The sequence below is a fragment of the Eptesicus fuscus genome, chromosome 18 (assembly GCF_027574615.1).
Source record: "Eptesicus fuscus isolate TK198812 chromosome 18, DD_ASM_mEF_20220401, whole genome shotgun sequence".
NCBI lineage: Eukaryota > Metazoa > Chordata > Mammalia > Chiroptera > Vespertilionidae > Eptesicus > Eptesicus fuscus.
Window position 1 is genome coordinate 27,488,120 of NC_072490.1, and position 14,712 is coordinate 27,502,831.

Below are 14,712 nucleotides of genomic sequence, written 5' to 3' on the forward strand. Positions count from 1 at the left end.
AAAATAAGAGGTTAGCATAGGATTATCAAAGTTCTTGGGTAGTCCTGCGTGTGACGCCATTCTCAGATTATGCACCCCCTTTGCTGTCTTAAGTCATGTTGCCCGGAATACTGTAATCTTGGGGAATTTATGGTCCACCTTAAATTTCTGCCTCTAAATGGCTTCCTGGACATCATCAGAAGGAAGAGAGATCCAGTCCCTGCACCCACCCTTGATCACCGCTAGCCCTGGCCAGTGGGGAGCAGGGAAGACAGAAGACACACACCCTGAGTCTCAGTTCTGCCTGGAGTTTCCCTGTCCATCAGCCTTTAGGCAGCATTGAGATTATGGAAGTGAGTGTGTCCTACCTTTGCCCCCTCTGAGTTGGTGGCGAGCCCAGGTGAGTGGGAGGAAGAAAGAAGCAGAAGTAGTGGACATGCATATATAGGGTCTTTGTGGAGCATGCACTTGAAGGAATACTTTTTTCACATACCACACCCTCCCCGTAACCTCTCCCCTGCCCCATATATGATTGAACCACTTAGAAACATTAGACAAGAAACTTTGTGTTGAGAATTAGGACAGTTTATTGTTTGATCAACATGCTGAGTCTTCCACGTTTTACACAGTTTTATGTAAAGTCAATGTGGCCGTTTATGCCTGCTGAGCCAGCAAGAGATGGACATGCCACCCTCCATGTTCCTCATGGCTAGTCCCTTCCTGGGGGTGGGTGCGGGAAGTGGGGGGGGAAGTTGATACACACGGTGATAGGGACTGGCTTTTGATGTACAGACACTTCCCGCTGGAAGGAAGCACCCAAACCCCACTGCCGGCAGTATCACCCACACCGGGCTGGCGTCCAGGAGTTCACACATTGAGAGCCCAAGGTTTTGGAACACCTAAATAGTTCAAACAAAAATTCAAAGGGTGCCCTAGTCTGTGGATGCCCACAACAATCGGAGTGGAGCTGGGGACTGGCCCTTCTTTGCAAGGGAGGAGCCTGAAATGTACGTGGATTCTTTCCTGGCTCACTCAGATACTGGACAGAATCTCACGTCCCAACCAGAGTAGAGAGTCTGACGAACACCATGCACAGCAGCCCTTTATGTGCAGGCACACAGTCACGTTTGTACACACAGGTGGGCGGCGGATGGAGATGGAAACATCTTGGTTCTGACTGCTTCCGACTTGCTGGGTGACTAAGGAAGTCACCCTTCTCTATCCTGGTTTTCCTGCCTGTGAAACAGGAAGGGTTTGAGACCTCTGCCTCACACCGCTGTAGCCAGGTGACAATGCCTCACATTCTTGGGGAAGAGGTAGTTTGGAAACTAGTGAGCATACAACCCGGCTTGGTTGATGCGGACAGACAGACTTCCACTCAGCTGCCCCTCGTGCGGCTCAGACACGCCTCACAGTCCTCGGCTGCCTGTTCTCACATTCTGATATCCTCACCTGCCTTCGCTGTGTGAAGGGATGAGGCTGCTCGGCCTGCAGGACACCGAAGCCAGCGGTGCCATAGTTGTCACATCTGGTCCCTGAGGGCAGGGGCTCCAGCACTGGCCGCCACCAAGATGTGTCTGCATCCTTAGCTACCACCATTGCAAGCCTGTTTCTGTGGCCTGAGACACTTGAACTGACCTGGCCATCGCTCCTCAGACCTGGGAACATTACAGAATTTTGGAGGATGCTGGCGGGAAGGGAGCAGTGACGGGAAGAGAGTGGTGACCGTGAGAGCAGGGGGGCCTCTGGCAAAAGAGACTTGCTTATATCAGTCAGCAAGCGAGCTCACCCTGGACGACACAACTGCACCTCTAGCACTCAAGATGCTCCCGTCACACTTTCATTCTGTTGCGTGCACATTTCAAATATGCATCTGCTTTTTCCGTCTTAGGCTCAATTTTTCAGTGCCTGCGAAACGGAGCTTTACCAACAGCTTTTCTTTGACATCCCCAAAGGGGGGAAAAAAAAAAAAAAAAAAAGAAGATGGCTCCACTCATCTCCCAAGTCAGGGCTAGTCTTGGAGGAGAGAGACTGAACTACTGGTAAACTGAGATCATTTCCCAAACGGAGCCCTCCACTTTGCCGTGTGCTAGCCCATCAGGATTCAGCAAAGATGTCAGTCACTGGGGATGCCGAGGCAATGTCAAGACATAACCTGGTCATTTTATTATTGAACCTGAACTCTCTGAGTTGAGATCCTTTATAAGCAAGAGGACAGTGATGGCACCTGCCTGCTCAACACGAGGGCCAAAGAACAATGCACTTCTGTGCAAGAGATCTGGCTGCCCTAACAGGCGCCAGGAAACGAGGGGAGGGAGGAGGGTCCTGGAATGGAACGGCACCACCAAGATGGGAGGACAAGATGGGGCAACTGCCCTCACCCTCAGAGGCCCACAGGGCTGGGGAGAGCCTGGACTCCAAAGGGGTGGTGTGTACCTGCTAGGAAAGGCGGGGCTCACGGAGGCCACGTCAAACCAAACAGTATTTATCGTGTCTCTTACTGCTCCTGTGGGCTGTGACGGGACAGAGTTCATGGTGCCTTGGATACGTGTGCACGTGAGAAAGGAACTGAGTTTCTACTTGTTTCTTTTTTTTTACAGGAATGTTTTAAGAAAAGCTACTCTTTAGTACCAAGAAAATAAAAATCCACCGTCCATTCATTCCACTGAGGCCCAGGGCAGATCCCTGCAAATGGGGGCTGTCCCAGAGGCCACAAGCAATGGCCCTCGCTGCCACCCAGGCCGGATGCTGTACCATGGGCTCCTGTAAATTCCCACGAGGTAAGTAAGCACTCTTCCGACAAGCACCACTTGGGGGTGTGCCATGGTGGGGGGGGTGCTGGCCCACGTGGCATGCACACCCGTGCATATAAGTACATAGAAGGAGAAATGGTGCACATATTCCCGTGGGCTATCTTTGCCTGTAGTTTAACACATCTATGTAATTATTTTATTGATGGCAAGACAATCACAAGTTTTTTTGACAATATTAAGTACTTCTTATTTCAACACGTCGCAGTACTTTTGAATTTTCAAAACTGTTATCACAACGCAAGTTCCAACTTGAGAGCAGGAAGAACAAGAATATACGTTGAGCACATGTACCTCTGTGAGAATGTGTGTGGAAGGTGTATACACAAGTCTATCTCTATATATAATTATGTACACACATATAAAAACTAAACACACGACACAGGAATTACGTTCGTACGTTGGTCTTGGCCTTTAGGAAGAGGAACTCAGCGGGAATTCTGCTCCCTCTTTTCTCCACCTGAAGATACATTTCTCTTTAAAGATCAGCTCTGACGTTCCGTCTCCTTAGCTGAACGTGTGCGGCAGGCCCCCTGGACAGACAGCAGTGGGTCCTGCCAGGTTTCGCTGCACTTACTGGCTGCCATTTTGGATTCGTTTCTGAGAAGTTCCAAAATTCATTGCAATAACTTGTTTGAGCACTGCTTTGTGGAGGAATTCACCCCCCAGATGGCCCTTTAGCTCACCTGGGACATGCCCAACAGCAGCCTGGAGGAAGTCAGTGCCAGCTTGGAGGGCGGGGCTTACCGGTTTTTTTTGGCCAGAGTGGCCGTTCACTGCCTGGCTTTTGCTCAGGCTCAGGGTCGGTGAGTCTGGGTCTATTTGGAATACAGGCCAAGTGGGTTATGTCACTTAATGAGAAGAGAGAGTTCTCCTCAGAGATTTTACAGGTGCTCAGACTTAGCCCTTCTCAGAAATGAGTCAAAAATGGCAAAGGTCTGGGCAGAGAAACCCCACTGCGGCCCTCCTCTTAGGCAACAACACCAGCAAAAGATGGTGCACCCCAATTGCAGCGCGCCAGCGGGGCAAAGCACATCAAGAAGTCAGCTTTTCCAAAACAGCACTCAACAGCATTAGCAACCGAGGACCTGGGTCTTCCAGGTGGTGGTTCTGCAGACAACACTCCCTGAGGCCACACAATGAGTCCCTTTGCTCTTCCCTTAGATTCAACCCAGATATGTGTGCGGAACGCTGGGCCGGGCGGTTAAAACGTTTTCAGAAGTACACACGGTGCCCCAAGTCTACGAACCAACCACACATCAACATGACCCACAGTTGCCAACAGCACCCCATCCTTCCTTCCAGGGACCTCTTGCTCTGCCAATCACTGAGCGGGCCACAGAGAACACCGGGGTGTGCCTGTGGAAGTGCTCTGCCCGCCTTCAAGGCTCCTCAGGGAGGAGGAGGGAGAGGCAGATGGTAGTGGGGCTTGTGGCCGGGCTCCCTGCTGTCCAGGAGGCCTGAATGTCAGCTCGGGGCCATGCCTGGTGTCCCATTCTGGCCACGGAAGAAGGACAGGGTCAGAGCTGCCTCCGCAGAGGCCGTTTTGTTCAGTGTTTGATGTAACCAGGTCGGACCTGTTCGGTGGGACCTGGTTGGTCAGGGCAGGATGGCCCGGGATTGGAGCCTAATGAGATTGCTCAGTTAATGTTTTAGTTTATGGGGCTGGGGGGTGGGAGGAGGGCAGAGTCCATGGACAGTTGAAAGAGGACAGGAAGGAGGAGGTGTGTGGAAAAGGTTCTCTGTAAGTTTACAAATATACAAAAACAAAAACAAAAAAAGCACATCTTCCAAATAAAAATGACTACATTTTTTTATCTGGCAAAAAGTTGTATACACATGATTAAAATTTTTTTTTTTAAATTTTAACCGTTTTTGGCAATCTTAATAAAGTACAATATATTACAACCAAACCAAAAAATAGTTGTTTGAGTAACAGCTGTTAAGAGTGACGGTGATCCCTGATGCCCAGCCTCCCTCCCCTCCCCACCCTACTCCTAGAGACAGAGAGAAAAGAAAAATCCTCCCATCCGGGTAAGCTCGTTTCCCACCCCCCTTTAGGAAGCTAACCAATAGGAAGCAACACAACAAGCGAGTAGTGTCGGAGGAAGCCTTCAGGTCAGGCTGCATTAGCAGGAGCAGCCGCCTTCGCTGGCTGGGGGCTCCTGGGGTTTGTCCAGCTTGATGTCGATCACTGCAGGGGGCTGGGCTAAGGAAGAGGACGCTCACAGAGACGCTGCCACCCGGCCTCACGCCCTCCCTGTGCACCCCTCAGCTGCCCTGCCCAGCCCCTTTCCCTCCACAAACACCCGACTCTGCTTGGCCTGGGGAGGGAGGATGCAGGGTCCCCAGCCCCCAGCCTTCCCAGCCCACCCCACCCCAAAGTGCACTGGAGGTGGAGAGCATGGACCCCACATCTGGAAGCACAGGGCTCCTGGGGCCTTGCCCTGGTCTGCCGCAGCAGCATGGACCCCTCAAGCTCTCCGGTCAGCGTGTGTCACTTAGACTCTGAGGATGCCACGTCCCTGCGGAAGGACCTCAGCACAGCCCCGTCCAGCCTCTCCATCGGTGCCCAGGGACTGGAGGCTGGAGAAGCGCCAATCAGAACTACCGGAGCAGTGGGCTCAGACTGCACAGACAGGCTCTTCCCTCTGCCCTCAGCGGGCTGGAAACTACCATGCCAGGCCCATCACACTGAGCACCAGGCCCTCCACACCACACGGAATGACTCCTCCTGGCCAGGCTCCGGGGCGGCTGTGGGACTGCACTGGGGTCGGGGAGAGGGGTGGGAGGTATGAGGCCTGCTATGGGGAGCTGTTACTGGCATCCTAGGGATGTTTTGGGGGGGCCCCATTTAAGCACTGTGGGAGAGATTCTTCTGCCTTTAAGCACAGTCGGCCCTGGGTGCCCATAGGCTCTGTCCCTGTGGGTGAATTCAACCAATTGTGAATAAAAAATGTTTTTGGGGAAAAATGTTCTGTTGTTGCTGACGTGTGCAGTTAAGCCTACAACACTTGCATCTGAACTGAACATGGTACATTATTTTTTGTCATTGTTCCCGAAACAATACAGTTAACAACTATTCACAAAGCATTTACATTGCATTAGACATAAGTAGCTTGGAGATGATGTAAAGTATAAGGGAGGATGTGCATAGGTTATATGCAAATACTACGCCATGTTATTGAAGGGACTTGAGCATCGAGGAGTTTGATATCCAGGAGGTGGGGGGGCAGGGGGAGGGTCCTAGAACCAATCCCCTGCAGATACAGAGGGATGACTGTACTAGAAAAAGCCACGCTTCTCCTAAAGATCAGTTTCCCTCCTTGCCACTTGTTGGCCATTCAGCCATGGCATATATTTTGAGTATGACTTCATCTCTTTCTTGTCCTTGTTTTCCTACCTTTATTTTACCTATGCCCTGATTTTCTCGTGTGTGTGTACACATATACATTTTTATCTTTGTGTGTGTGTGTGTGTGTGTGTATCTATATCAATATATCTATATACACATTTTTCATAACATGGCAGAGTATAAGTAAACAAGTAAACAGACAATAAATAACTACCTTCTTCCTATTGGGCAAATCAGACGATCTCTCTGAACCTCAATATCTGTTCTGGTGTTGCCTGTGGTGTGGGGTGGACCATGTGAGTGTGTGTGACCCTGTCCCGGGAGCAGTGGGGAGCTCCGGGGCTGTGCAGGGCTGGGCCGAGGAAGCAGGCAGGACGCGTATGTTGGGGGGCTGCCTTGTGTGGAGTAAGCTGAACCATGTTGAAATCATATGTGAGCGTAAAGAGAGAAACCCTCCCTGCAGTGGCGACTCTACTTACACCATGAAATACAGATTGATGTCCACTCTAAATAAGGGCAGCGTCACTATGTCTCACTCGCCGCCCCTCCCACCACTCCGTACACATCCCTCCGGTATCCCACCCTGTGTGGGAAGTGACAGCTTAGGTGGTTCGAGCTGGATGGGTCTTAAAGACCTCGGAGCTCGGCCTCGTCCCTGCACAGAGCCCCACACCATATCCGTCAGCGGGAAGCTGGGCTGGAGGCAAGGCCAGTGCTTGTCCACTGCTCTGAAGTGCTAAGATGGGTAAATGGCTCCTCCAGCACATCTTCCAATCACTCGTCAAGGAAAAGGATACTCCCTTCTTTACTTTTCTCCTGAACATTCTCCATTCCAGGCAGAGCCGACGCCACACGTCGAAAGAGCTGGAGACAGGGAGATGCAGCATGAGCCCCCCCACACCCCTCTTTCCCTCCTGCTCCCACTGTGTCTCCACCCTCTTGCCTCTACTCACCCTGCCCTTGGGCTTCACTGTCCTGTCTGTCCCACTGACTGTGTCCTGGAGGGCAGGGCTGCACCGACTTCTCTCTCCCCCACCCCCAGCGCCTCTCACAGCGTTGGGCCTCGGCAGGCCTCTCACCCAGCAGGCTGGCCAGGGGTCACGAGGAGCTGAGCTTGGGTCATGGTGTCTGAAAGGGACCTATCCCCATGCAGATAATGACCTAGACCCTGAGAGACAGGCTTTAGGAGGGCTTCTGTCCTGCTGTCCACGTAGGGACCAGGTGTGGGGAACCAACCTCCCACCTGCCCTGGAGACAAATGAGCCTCTCAGGGAGTCCTGCACGTTCACGGGCATCGAGGCAGCTGGGCCCTGGGAGCCAGGGCCACCCAGGCACAGCAGAGAGACTTTCCTGAGAGAACAACACAGGAGCGTGAACGTGCTATTGTGGGTTTGTTTGGGGATGGGTGTGTGATGGGTATACTGTGTGGAGTATGTGTGGTGCGGTGTGTGGTGTCTGTGTGTGTGTGCATTTGTGAAGTGTGTGGGGGAGTGTGTGCGGTGTGTATGTGCACATGGGGTTTCTGTGCGTGTAAGTGTGTAAGTGCATGGGGAGAAATGTGTGGGGTGTATGTGTGACGGGGCAGGGTGCACAGGGGTGTCAGGTAGGAGGTGACAGTAAGTGCAGAGCAGAAGTACAAGGCCCCAGAAGATTCTGAATGTGCCCCTTCTTCCCCCGAACACCAACTGCGGGAACTCGGTGGGCTCTGGGCTTACAACTTCTCTGCGTGAGCTCTCTGAGGACAGGGTGCGTCTTAGTCCCGGGTTCACCCAGCGCCCAGCCTTATGGGAGCACCGGGCTGGGTGAGGGCCCTGTGGAGCACCCAGGGCCAAAGGCAGTGAGGGCCTGAGTGGTGACGCCACTGGCCTGCCTGGCAGGGTGTGGGCCCTGTGGGTGCGGCAGAAAGGGCTCCGAGTGGGGCAGGCAGGACCGGGCGAGGGTGCAGAAGGCCTGGGTCGCTCCTCCGAGCTTTCCTTTGTGGCCCTGACCCAGGCAGCCCTGCTCTGAATGTCAAAATGGTCACAGCTTCTACTGACGGCCAAGCTGACAGAGGCAGCTCTTGGGGGTCACACGTGGGTCTCTGAGCAGATCTGATCAGGGTTAGGGTCCAGGAGTCTGCACTGCATGGAGACCCTCTGAACCACACAGGGTCTCAACCGACCACACTGAACTCCTGCTCAGACCATTGTGGGGCTCCAGACCATGCTGGGAAGGGAGGCATCAGCGCCTCCCTGACCCTGACCGCTAGCCCAGAGGCTGCCTGCCCTCTGCGCCCCGCCCCCATGACTTTCCATTCGGGTGTGAAGAACAGCAGCCAGTGTCTCCTGTATGCCGCCAGGGACAGGAACAGGTAGCTCCCTCCTCCAGGAGATGCCACAGCAGCCTGGCCTTACAGGGAAGGAGGCTGGGAAGGGGGTGCGAATGAAGGGAGACATTGTAGTCCAATTGGGGGACTGAGTCCTGGAGTTTGGGGCTCCCACTCTGTCTCTGCTCCTCTGCCACCTTCCCCACTGCCACTAGCACTGTCCACGTGGCGTGAATCTTCACCGCACTCAGGCCAATGCTGCGTGGGCGGCTTGTCTAGTGTTCGCCGAGCACCAATGGGGATGGCGGGCAGAAGTGACACCCTAGCCAGGGCATGCTCCCCACTTGGCGTCCCCTCCCCAGGCCACAGGCACCCGTCCTGCCCCACCTTTACTCATGCTGTTCCCCTTGCTCGGATATCCTCCCTCCTTGTCACCTCTCCAAGTCCTCTCCTTCTCAGAGGCAGAGGCTCCTAACCTTCTGTGAACCCCAGGCCCCTCTGGCAGTCTGGTGACACCCACACACGCCTTCTAAGGGTGTGACATCAATTACACGGGAGCATCAAGGAAGCCACTTAGTATGGAAATACACTTCTAAGATCTTTAAAGACACAAACTAGTGACAAAGCATGAACGTGTAAAACAGCAAGAGCTGGCAGTGTGTCTAATAACCACCGTGATACTGAAGCAGTGACGGGTGTCAAGTTCAAGATACCGTAACACACTGCAAGGCGATAAGAACACAGCCGTGATCCCTGTGTGATAAAGCCACAGGGCTGCTGCTGTGACAGGCTTGCTGCCTACACTCATCGCTGAAGGTGACAACGCTAAAGAGCACTTAGATGTTAGTGCTTTTTCTAACCCAAGTCCGCTGACCTGCTGCATTGCATCATGGACTCCTCTACGGCTCCTCTGATGATTCTGCTTCACAGGCCTGTCCCCTCCTGAGAGCTCCAGCACACCCCAGGTGCGTTCCTTTCTCCAAGCCTGCCTGACCCTGCAGCCCCTGAGCTCTGCCAAGCACAAGGGATGAACCCCTGCACCCCCAATCATCCCCAGCCGCTAGGGAAACAGTGCCTCTTTCAGCCCCTGGAAGCTGGTGACTGGACGCTCACACATGCGACAGGGCCACGTGGCTGGCTGCTGTATGGTGCCTCGTGATGACATTCTCCAGACACCCCCCGAGGGCCAGTGCTCCTTCCTTCTCGCATGCGTTACCACCTCTGGGTAAGCTTGTTCCCCAGGAGGTGGGTTTATGGGCACTCTGGCTACCCCAACCCAGTCACTAGCCCGTTGGGGAGAGAGAGGGCTGAGCCCAAGGCTGACCATGCCGGAAGCCACACATGGGCCCTATGGCCAAGCGGGGCCAGGGATCAGCAACAGGTGCATCCTACCTGCTTCACGTTGTAGCCAGTCTTCGCACTGGTCTCGATGAACATGACGCTCAGCTCTTTGGCGCGCTGCTCCCCCTCCTCGATGGTTATCTGCCTGCAGGTGAGGGAAGGGGAACATCAGTTCGGTGGAGAGCAGCCCCTGGGAGAGGTGGAGGGAACAGCCTGAGAGGAGGGGCCCGCCCAGCAGGATGAAGGGGGCACAGGGCACAGCAGCCCCTTCTCTCCTCCTTCTGTAGTATCTTCCCCTTGGGAAGCAGGCCCTGTGGCAGGAGGGTGGGGCTGCCCCATAGCTGCCTTTCCCAACAGTGGCCCCGGCCGGAGACAACGTGTGTGAAGTGCTGCAGGCCACATACCGCCTCTCTGGGTGGTGTCATCAGTCCTGTTTACTGAATGAGAACACTGAGGTTAAAGGAATTGCTCCAAGCTCGCCTACTTAGCAAAGGAGCTGGAGCTAGGCTTCGAGCCCCATTTTCTTCACGTCAGGAAGAGGATTCTAACAAAACAGTCTCTAGTTCAGATTATTCCTTAAATGGTAAGAGTATATTTCAGGAAGCCCACGATGCATGACCTTTAACCAAGTTGGGTCTCCTGAGATAAGTGGACACATGTATGTAAGTCAACCTTGTGCCCTGGAGCAGCCTCTTCAGAGAGGGTCATATCCAGACACAGCGCCAGACCAGAACTTCTGAGGTTGACACATGGGACCAGGACCCTCAGACCCACACCCACACTGGTGCGGGCATGTCACGGGGCAGAGACACAGCACAAGCAGAAGTCGGCAGGAGCCTGCAGCTGTGTTGCTGGTGGTGGCCAGTTCCCAGACCGTGCTCTGCTGGGCTGGGCCAGGTGCACGGGGCTCCATGCAGACCATGCACGGGGCTCGATGCAGACCACGTACAGAGGAGCACCCTGGAACTGACCCTGCTGGCAGTGCGAGGTGGGGCCTCAGAGATGACATGGGCAGGGGTCTACCAAGGGCTTTCAAAGCCTCCAGCAACCCGCCGGTACCTTTCCAAGATGCATGGGAAGAGGACAGGCAGAGAGGGTGCTCGCTACCCATGCACCCCAGAACTCCTTGTCCAGGAGGAGTTGCAGAGGCGTGGAGGGTGGGCCCAGCCTGCCAGCCCCTGCACCCACCTCTTGTCAGCCAGGTCCGTCTTGTTGCCCACCAGCATGATGATAACGTCACTGCCCCGCTCCGTCCTGACGTCATCGATCCACTTAGAGGTCTGCTGGAAGGAGTTGAGGTCTGGAGGTGGAAAGGGGGATAGAACTGGGAGTGAGATGCCCCCACCGGGAGAGGGGAAAGGTAGGAAGGGGCAGCAGGCACACCAGATGTCAGGAGGGGCTGCAGCACAGGCCACACAGGCCAGTGGGTCTGGGCCTTCCACGGGAGGCCCATGTGGGTTTGTGGAGCTGCTGCCCCAGGGCCCTGGAGAGCCCCTGGCATTGCTGAGTCACCCTCTGGGGGCGAGAATTTACCCTGCCTGGAAGGTGACAGTGTCATGGTTTGTTATGTGGACTAGTGGGAGCCTGGTGAGGGGCTGGGATGCCAGCTGACAAAGCCACAGCTGCTGGGGCAAGCTTGCCCAGGGACCAGTGTCTTCTCCCACCTTGACACACAGGCACAGAAGTTGCTCTGCATGGGGTCTTTCTGGCAGCCAGGGCCGACAAAGGTGCAGAGGGGCTGGGAGCAGGGCCAACCTGCACAACCATGACTGGCGCAGGAGGGCGGGAAAGAGGAAAACACGCTGTGTTCAAAGGCAAGTAACCCCCCACTGGCAGGCACCTGCCTTCCTGCATTTCGACAATACACACACACACACACACACGCACACACACACAAACTGGCTGGGGATCCACTCGGGCCCTGGAGCCCCTCTGAGCCAGGACCCACACTCACTAGTGATGTCGTACACCACGACGGCCACCGTGGAGTCCCGGATGTAGCTGGGGATCAGGCTGCGGAACCTCTCCTGGCCCGCTGTGTCCCAGAGCTGCAGTCGCACCTGTGGCAGAGAGGGCAGGGGTTCAGCAGGGGCAGCCAGCTCCTCATGGTGGGGGTGGGGAGTGGGCGAGGTCCTGGTTCTGTGATGCTGGCACTGCCAGCTCTGGGGGCAGGCATGGGCTCTCAGGGGTGCCCAGCTAAGGGTCCAGGTGATAGGTCCAAAGGAGCACCCCCTGTCCTCCCAGTTCTAAAGTCAGGCACTCACCGTACGATCCTCCAAGTACATGGTTTTTGACAAGAAGTCAATGCCAATGGTTGCCTGTTAGAGAAAAGCACAGACAGGTCAAAACTGAAAAGTCTTGGGCAAAGGGGCAAAAGCTCAGTGATCCAGGTAGTGACTGCCAGAAAAATGGGGGACACCCGTGCCAAATGCCAGGTGGGTCCTGCTCTGTTGTCCCTGGTTCCCACTTTCTCAACCGTGAACCTTCTCGTCCCTCTCAGAGGAAGTGAGTTTGAGCTAAATCAAGATGAGGACAGGGTTTTCGTTTGTCTGTCTGTTTGTTTGTTTGTTTGTTGAGTGATATAAAAGGGCCGGGAATAAGAAAACTGGCTGAGAAGGTTTCCCCAGGAACAGGCCAGAAAGGGCCAGCTTTGGAAGAATGGATGCCATCTTGGGACTTAAGATGACTGAGGGGAAAAAAGCAAAAACAAAACAAACACACACACACACACACACACAAAACCTACCTTAAAGTTTAAATACAGCAAGTAACACTTCCAAAAATATTAGCTGCCCATAATTTAATTGCCTATTAAAATAAAACTGAACACCATTCAAAGGAAGGTAAGAGAATCCAAGAATCCCTACAACAATCTCCCCTACACAATACAAAAGGATTAGACATGTAAGGAAGCAGGGAATTCAAGTCATAATCAAAACAACAACTCAATAGAAACAGATCCCAGATGACCCAGATATTGGATTAGCAGACAGGACTTTAAAATAACTGATATAAATGTTAAAATATAAAGGAAAAGGTGAATATGATGGGTGAATTTCAAGAAATATAAGAAAATGCTAAAAGAAAACAATGAAGTCTTAACACTAAAAAATACAATACCTAAAATAAAAATACATTGAATTTAAATAGAAAAGGTCAGTGAACCTAAAGAGAGGCCAAAAGAAATTATTCAAACTGAAGCACAGAGAGAAAAAAGATGTAATAAAAGTGAAGACAGGATCAAGAGCTTCTAGGACAATATCAAGTGATCTGACATACATGCAATTAGGCTCTTATAAAAAGAATAGAAACAAAATCAGCCAAAAAATGTTTTAAAAAATAACAGTCAAAAATTTTCCCAATTTGATTAGAAACACCAACCCACAGTACCAAGAAGCTAGGTGAACCTAAAACAGGATAAATACAAAGAAAACCACACCCAAGCATATCATAGTCAGAAAACCAAAAGATAAAGAAAAAGCCTTACCAGTAGCCAGAAATAGAAAACACATTATATACAAGGAAACAATGACAAGAATGATAGTTGATTTCTCGTCAGAACAATGTAGGACAGAAGACAATGGAACAAATCTTTAAAGTTCCAAAAGAAACAACAAGCATCATGCCAACCTAGAATTCTATATCCAGTGAAAACTTCCTTTAACAATGAAGGCAAAACAAAAACATTTTCAGATAAGGGAAAGCTGTGATAGTTTGTAACCAGTGGGCCCTCATTACAAGACATGCTTTAGGCTGAAGGGAAATTTTAAAGATGGAAATTTAAATCATTAAGGAAGGAACACGAGTACCAGAAATGGTAACTCTATGGGTTTTATTTAAAGAACATGTGACTTGTCCTTGATCACCTCCTGCTTCTATCCATAGAATTATCCCCTCTATTTTGCCCCTGCCACATCCTCGGCACAAATTACTCTCAGAAGATAACCTAACATCCTCCTTTACAATAGCAGGAATAAAACACTTCAATTCCTTCCTTGGTTTTACACTCTAATATAACAATAACTGCTGTAACAATGACTAAACATTGGAGTACTGATCATTTGCCAGCTACTGTGCTAAGGGCTGTACATGCATTATTTAATCCTGATAACCTATGTTAGGGGTTAAGTTCATTAGTATTCATATGTCACTGGTAAGAAAACTGAGTACAAGAGTACTTTCCCAGCGTCAACAGCTGGAAGTGGCAGAGCCAGGATTTAAAACGTATTTGCAAAGTTGTCAACATGGGCCCGGCCCTATCCCCACATCCTTCCAGGCTCTAAGTATATCTTTGCTCCTGTTCAAAGCAAGCCTCTCCTTTTTTCTTGAATATGAATTTTACTCCCTATGTCTAGTAATTTTTAGTTATATCCTACACATTGTGATTAAGACTGTGGATTTCTGTTTGTTCCTTTGGAAGAGCACTGGTTGAACGGTGACCAGGTGTTTCTGGGAAAGGCTGCATATTCTAGCCCAAGCATACCAAACTCGTGGCCCGCGGGCCAAATGCTTCATTTATTTGGCCCGTGTTAACCTTTGAGTTTGACATGTTTGTTCTAGCCTGAGTAGAGAGCCATAAAGCACACTGGCATAGTAAAGGCTCTGAAACGTCCTGCTCTGAAGAAACATGAACAATTTCATGTAACCCAACGTTTCCCAAGCTTCTTTGCCCTGGGAATCTTTGTGCTTATAATTTCTATTAACATCCTAGTGCAGTGATGGGCAACCTTTTGAGCTTGATGTGTCAAACTTCGCCAAAAAACTACTGAGCATAACTCGGGTAGTGTGTCACTTTGAGGAAAAAACATTATTTCGCAAATTTCATCCTCAGGAGCAGCAAATGTTTCATCCTTGGCATGCGGCCGCCTCAGCGGCCGCGTGTCATCAGAAATGGCTACGTGTGTCAGTGCTGACATGCGTGT

General features: G+C 51.9%; 1 protein-coding gene across 4 annotated transcripts in view; it reads right to left on the bottom strand.

Annotated features, from left to right (window-relative positions):
• Positions 1–14,712, bottom strand: part of RAB6B (RAB6B, member RAS oncogene family) — a 114,480-nt gene that overhangs the window by 66,154 nt on the left and 33,614 nt on the right. The window contains exons 3-8 of one of the 4 annotated variants that reach the window (XM_008153042.3): positions 12,055–12,108; positions 11,745–11,850; positions 10,979–11,090; positions 9,842–9,935; positions 6,942–7,008; positions 1,962–4,983 (exon numbers count right to left, since the gene is read on the bottom strand). In XM_008153042.3, the coding sequence (XP_008151264.1) occupies positions 4,919–4,983; positions 6,942–7,008; positions 9,842–9,935; positions 10,979–11,090; positions 11,745–11,850; positions 12,055–12,108 (498 nt within the window). In that variant the 3' untranslated portion in view covers positions 1,962–4,918. Of the gene's footprint in view, positions 1–566; positions 1,216–1,961; positions 4,999–6,941; positions 7,009–9,841; positions 9,936–10,978; positions 11,091–11,744; positions 11,851–12,054; positions 12,109–14,712 lie in introns of those variants that run through there. The other 3 variants (XM_054729888.1, XM_054729889.1, XM_054729887.1) reach the window with 3 other exon arrangements.